This window comes from Porites lutea, chromosome 7, assembly GCF_958299795.1.
Source record: "Porites lutea chromosome 7, jaPorLute2.1, whole genome shotgun sequence".
NCBI classification, from domain to species: domain Eukaryota; kingdom Metazoa; phylum Cnidaria; class Anthozoa; order Scleractinia; family Poritidae; genus Porites; species Porites lutea.
The window spans coordinates 14,959,515-14,966,145 of record NC_133207.1 but is presented as its reverse complement, the minus strand read 5'-3'; the positions used below and the strand labels follow the sequence as shown (position 1 = coordinate 14,966,145).

The following is a 6,631-nucleotide window of genomic DNA, read 5'->3' as shown; positions in this document are numbered from 1 at the left end:
TTCTGAATGTCATTCCTTTCCAGTACAGCCACTCCGTTACAGCCTCATACTAAACAGTATTGATGTTCACTGTGTCTGTAAATATCACTGCCCTGTAAGAGTTTATCAAGCGAGTCTTCTATTTGATGCAATGTCACATGATGAAACTTGTGAGAAGAATGAAGAACATCCATGATGGCCCATTTGGACACTGGTGAACCTGATGGGGCTAAACATAACAAAAAGCAAGTTAGAAGACATTAGTGGACTTACCATTGATTTCTGTTTGGCTGACTCACTGATTATCTGAAAAACTGACTGATAATTATACTGGCAACACTCTTCTCTAAAAACAATGTGGGCGCTTATTTGAAAGAGGGGATTTAATAGAGGATTTATGGTAACTGTAGGGTTGGATGCATCTGGGAAATCCAGGGTGCCAATAATTTAAGTGTGCTCTGAGCGAGTTAACGTGCGTTCTGAGTGAGTGAATTTTGGGTTGAAATAATCTTATAATTAAGTCTGGAAAAGCAAACAACTCAAAAGTTGATGTTTGTGTATCTGTTTTTCCTTATTGTCATGACTATTTCAACCCTAATTGTTTTTTTCACTTTTCTTTTTTTTAGCTAGGTTATTTTGTGGGCAAGGATCAATAAGATATGTATATGTTGTGGTTCAATTTTCAAATCAGTTTCATTTTTTGAAACTGGATTATTTTTTCAAACTCTACTGTTTTTGCTTTTCTTACAATTACAAATTACATGAACATATTTTAAAACTTAAATTAGCGGGATCAATATTTTCTAAAAGGTTGTAATTATTATTTTAGTTCATATAAGGTTGATTTGTTATTTTAGATTTTGCATTCTTCATCATTTGGGGTAGAGTTGCTGTAAATGTATGTTGGTTTAGTCATTTCAACTAGCCTGTTGATGAGCAGGGTTGATAACAGTTCTTTTGTGATTTGAATTCCGTAAAAAAATTCACTTGCCCATCGGGCAAATTAAGAACAAAAATAACTACCCCAATCTTAAAATCCACTAGCCCCGGGCTATGGGACATGACTTTCTTTGCATGCTGTTACTGTTAAAGTACGGTCAACTCTTTCTTAACGGACACCTCTTTAAGTGGGACATCTCAGTAAAATGGATGCCTAGAGTTGGTCTCTGCCTTTCTTTATTCTTTTTAGTTGACTCTCTATAAGATGTACTACTCCCTAAGACAGACACATCAGCGCTGGTCCCAATGGTTGCTGTCTTAGGGAGAGTTCGGTTGCCTGAGTGTATGACCATCACATTATTTTTTTGGAATTTTCAATCACCTGCAACTTTCCTCATGGCTTTTATGATGGCTGGTCCCAGGTTATGTTCATGACTAATGACCTAGCAAATTAAAATAGTCAGTAACTGTTGTTGTCAGTAATAAGAGTGTTTAAACGGGTTAAATGGTAGAGAAAAGTCCAAAGATGGATTCCTTAATCGATTAAATAGATGAGAAAAAAAAATATTAAACAGACAGCATAGGAATGTTAAATGTTTGATCTGAAACTGTAAATAATAATAATAACAACTAATAATATTATCTACATAGCACTATTGAGAAACTGTTTCATAGCGGTTTACAATGATTATGCTAACCTAAAAACTAAAAGCTAAAAATTGCGAGATAAATTCATTACAAAGCGTAAAAATATTTTCAAATACAGTCATATACACAAAATAAAAGTTAAAAATCTAAAAATACCTGAAGATGTGTTTACCTATTTATAAAATGTAAATACGTGTACTAGAAATAAAAGTTAAAAGTCACAGGTTTCTTTAAAAGATAAGTCTTCAAATGTTTTTTAAAAACAGCTGCTGATGAAGATTTGCAAATACTGACACAGAGAAGCAAGTGGATATAACTGAAATGTTCTTAAACGGTATGAACAAAATCAACCTTTAAACTGAAAGCCCAGCCACCAATCCAAAGAAATCATCAGGAAACAGATTTAACATAAGTAAGAATTCATATGAATAATGCTAGTTTTGTGAGGTGAAGATTAGTATTTTACCTCGTAAAGATCTGTTCGTGAGTCTTTAAAATACACCAATCCAGCTCTCTCAAGATCTTTAATCACTTGCCGGACAACTTTCTTCATCTCATACGATCGATCCAGCTTTTTACCCTGGGGCTTTGAAAGGAATAAGAATCATGGAATAAAAATACTTATTTCAGTGGAATAAAAAATTGGACAGAAGTGGGTTAAACAAACAAGACAACTAAGTTAGAGGTAGAATCAAGATGATGTGAACTTCGGAAATATAAATTTTTGAATGAGGATACGATCATTGCAGTGGTAAATTGCAATTTAAGCAATAATATATTTGAAAATCATATCTTTGTTTTATAACAATAAGTTAGAGGTGTGTGGACAAAATGTAACACCTTGTCAAACATAATGTTTTAAACCAAAATAATGATCATGGAAGAAATTGAAAGCAAAAGCTCTCAATCAGAGGACATTTATGTTCCCTGGTCACAACACCTAAGGCAAATCACGCGATGATATGAGTTGCATTTTCGTAGGTCCTACTTACAGCGGTAGTGATTTAGTTTTCTTTTCTCTTATTGGCTTATCGATAAGTTTGAGGATATGAATACCTGGTCTGTAGATTTCTGGCTGACAGCCTCAGAAGCTATCTGTTGTATATCTGGGTCTAGGCACAAGGTTCTAAACTGGAATGCCACTATTTTATTCTCTTTAATCTGTTGTAAAATGGCCCTCTTCAGTTCCTCTTCCTTTGTCAACTCATCAATTCCCGCAGGAGGATTCTTGAGGGAATTTGTGAAGGATTTTTTACTGTAAATGTTGTTGCCAAGATTGATGGCTTCTAACCAAAACAAAACTTCAACATTAGGGTCTGATTCTGCATCTGAATATTGTTAAGGCTAAACATTTTTAAAAAGAAAAGTTTAACATGTAAAAATCGCAAGAGAGAAATGATAATGTAAATTTCTTTCTTTTTCTCATGTCTATAGCAAGTGAAAGAGTTTATGTAATGTTTTAATGCCAGGGATCCTCTATTAATCCCCCAGAGGCTTATCTATTTGAAGCCCATTTGAAGGGGGGGGGCTTAATAGAGACAGGGGGCTTATTTAATTTGGAAAAGACGCTGGTATCAATTCTCCATGAAGAACTAGAATACAAAGTAGAAGAGCTCATGACAAGTAAAAGAAGGTTGGAGGTCATGCAGCCTAAAATCAGAATCAAATTTGAACTTCCAGTTGGTAAATAAGCCATCCTGGATCAGTCCACACGAAGTTTTACAGCCGTGATTTATTTATACAGTCTATAGGTATTTTAGTGAAGAATATTTAGCAGAGGGGAGGGGAGCTTTTTACCTTTCTTCCCCTGAAAAGGGGGAGGGGTGGCTTACTAGAGGGAAGAGGCTTATTTGAGATGGGGGGCTTAATAGAGGATTTATGGTATTGTAGGATTCCTCAGATTTACAAGTAACAAACTAATCTTTAATAAGGAAATGGATACAGATAAAATCAACAGTAAGTTGCCTTTGCTCTCTGAATGTGGAAATCTTTCCTTGTACAGTCACCAGTTGCCCTAGATTGTACAATTCCCTGTTACCACTGCAGGTGCTCTTCAGATCTGATGCAGCTGGGTGCCACTTACAGCACAAAATTGTTCCACTGCCATCATCAACTACAATTTAACAATATACTACTACATGAGAAATTTCTGCAATTTGATTGGCTTTGAGCAGTGGTATTTCAGCTTAATTTGAAATACCTACTTGTGAAAATTAAAAAACCTTTTGTGGGTAGTAGTATAAACAAATAATAGCATGATTTGTATTGATATTTCCTTGAATAAGCGCCTTCCCCCAAATAAGCACCCAACCCCTACGCCATAATATCAAACTTATATTAAGCACCCTTCTCAAGTAAGCCTCCCCCAGTCACCTCTCCATCACTTTATTAAAATAATAGGGATACAAGTTAGAGGGACGCAAAGACCTGCATATCAATCTTGAGGATGATGAGATAATCAATATAAGTATGGTATGCTTGACTACCAGCCACGTGACTGTTTTAACAAAAAAGAGACATTTAAATATTGACTTGATGTTAATGTGGATGATGCAGTTTTTTTTTTTTTTTTTTTTTTTGTATTAAGAATTAGCCACAATAAAATTACCGTTCGTTGAAAGGAAAACTTAAAAAACCACCTGGCCTCTTCCAAAATGCCCCTCCATAATTTTAGCGAAAATTTTAAATAAGTCAGGCACTTGTTTGAGGAAATATGGTTATCTTTGTTGTAAGCCCTGTAGTGGGTTATTTTTTGCAGCTATTTTTGAGGGACATGGATTATTGGACAGGGTAGTTTATTCATAAACCGGAGAGCAACAAACTTGACCTCATTCTATTCTATATTATGGAAAGATTACGTGAAGGATTAAATTCACAGCTTTGTTTCATTTTGTTTCACCTTGCCAATAACAAATTACTAGGTCATGATAATCAACGATATTTAGGTATCAACTGTCAACAGATTTTCTTCAGATTAAATGACAGAAAATATGTCAAGAATATATTGAGAATGCACATGCTAAAATTATAGTAAGTCATAAAATAAATGTACCTCCATAACTAGTTAGTTTCTCCTTTTCATCTATGCTAACAATATGTCCAAGAACTTCCGCCCTTATGACTGGGTGGTTATTAGCATAACAAAAGACTCCTAAACGGAAAGGTAACAGTTTCAATAATATTATCAAAATATTTGAATATATATATTAAAATTCTAGTCACATTTATTTCTAGTAACACTCTCAGGTCAAACAAGAATTTCCTTCATCTGTTATGAATAATAAAGAGCTACGTAGAATTTAATTCCTTTGTTTTTCTACAAACAAAGAAATTAAAATTCTGAATTAACCTAGGCTGAATACGAGTTTTAAGGTGAGAACAGATTTTACAGCAAGACACTTTAGGTGAGTAAAAACTACTCTATTTACTTCAATTCTACTTCCTGTTTTTTTCCTGATAATTTAAGAAATATTTTTTAAATTTAAAAAGGTTAGTTTTAGTAACATTTATCACCTCTCCATAAAAAGGCATATGAGCTAGAAGTACAGCACACAAGGTTGTACTCCAAGAAAAATATTGTAGGATGCCCAATGTTCCAACCCATAACATCCAGAGCCTGACTGTTCAAACTTTGGATAAATCACTATCCAGTGGATATGTATTAGAGAAGCCAACAATACTGCATTATAATCCACTAGATAGTTATTATTTTATCCACCTTTTGAATACCTGGGGCCAGGGTGGCTAGAGTATATCCATTTAGTGCAAAACTACATGTACGTTTTACTTGTTGTTCAAGGGTAAAGTGAAACACCAGAGTCCACTGCAAACTACTTGAGTGTACCCATGAGTACTTGTACATGAAGGTTATATTCTAGTATATTTCACCCACAAAATCTTGTAAATCTTTATGATATAATAATTTTTATTAGGTGAGCTTTGCAAAGGAAAAATGAATCCAGAGATAAAATTTAAATAGGTATAAAAATTTCAAAACCCTAAAACTCACATTAATAACAAGAATTGTATGGAGTTTAGCACCAAAATCAAGATGCTGCTGGGTAACAAGGAAAATCTGAAAACATTTTGGCTATTCACAGTTATCTTCTTATGTTGTTGTAACACATTTGAATTGATTTTCAGTTTCACACAAGTTTTAAGTCAGTTTTTGTTGTAGAATGTACTGAGAATGAAATCTATCACTTGTCTCCAACAGTATCTTTCTTGAGCCTTGAACAAAAAGATTTCCCCCAAAGCACATTTCAATCAAAAATAATATGAATGAATGAATAAGGAGAATAAATGAACAACATATGAATAGGGTTTTTAAAAAAACAAAAAAAGTAGTTTGCAACAATCTTTTCTTGAAAATTTTTTCCCTTTAGGTTAAAAATGGAGAAAAAAATGCTATAAATGTGATTTTAAAACCAGCGTTTATCCACCCTCTCTGACTATTCATGAGTCGTGTTTATTCGATTACCAGGTTTCCTTTTCTAGTAACATAGGCAATATACAAATGTTAAAGACTTATGTCGCAGAGGGGTATCTGACCACGGGGAATATACTTAGTTATATGTGGCATGGTCGTACGTGAGACGCCGTTGACAGCTGTATTTGTCATACAGTATCTGAAACCTAAAACAAAAGATGATGCCTGACCACTGGCCTGGCAACACTGCACTTTGTAATAAAAAGAAAACAAATGAAAAACAATGGAAACAAACGTAGAACACTGTTTGTTTCTTTCTAAGGTATGGTGTTTTTTGGGGCATCAAATCACTCAGGGAGACAATGCAGGATCTAAGATAAAATAATTTCCTCACCTCGATAATCAGCACATTCGTGTAATTCGTAAACGTCTCTAACGAACATTTTAATGTGCGTCCAAAACAAAGGATCTAGGCCCCAGAATCGAACAGGAGGAAGAGAAATGACCTGTTCTTTAGCGTCCATAGTAACGGTAATTCAAATTCGGCATCTTCGATGAAACTTCCAGCGAAGTTATTAACTAAAATTTGACAGGCGTTTATTTCCCGCCAATTCAGAGGAGACTGGGAACGATGAT

At 34.4% G+C, this 6,631-nt stretch overlaps 1 protein-coding gene across 1 annotated transcript; it reads right to left on the bottom strand.

The window, feature by feature from the left end:
- Nucleotides 1–44: 44 nt before the first annotated feature.
- LOC140944974 (CST complex subunit STN1-like) lies at nucleotides 45–6,555 on the bottom strand. Its single transcript, XM_073394084.1, has 7 exons — nucleotides 6,390–6,555; nucleotides 4,619–4,717; nucleotides 3,509–3,679; nucleotides 2,623–2,894; nucleotides 2,033–2,152; nucleotides 1,301–1,361; nucleotides 45–208 (listed from the first exon to the last, which is right to left on the bottom strand). The coding sequence occupies exons 1-7, from the start codon at nucleotides 6,517–6,519 to the stop codon at nucleotides 45–47; spliced, it is 1,017 nt and encodes a 338-aa protein (XP_073250185.1). The 5' UTR covers nucleotides 6,520–6,555.
- Between the last annotated feature and the right edge of the window lie 76 nt (nucleotides 6,556–6,631).

Excerpts from the sequence above, each read along its gene's own strand:
- LOC140944974 (XM_073394084.1), bottom strand. The coding sequence starts at position 6,519 with ATGGACGCTAAAGAACAGGTCATTTCTCTTCCTCCTGTTCGATTCTGG. Across the intron at positions 2,153-2,622 it reads GCCAGAAATCTACAGACCAG|CCCCAGGGTAAAAAGCTGGA; the intron begins GTATTCATATCC and ends TTCCTTTCAAAG. Across the intron at positions 1,362-2,032 it reads CACGAACAGATCTTTACGAG|GTCATTAGTCATGAACATAA; the intron begins GTAAAATACTAA and ends TTAATTTGCTAG.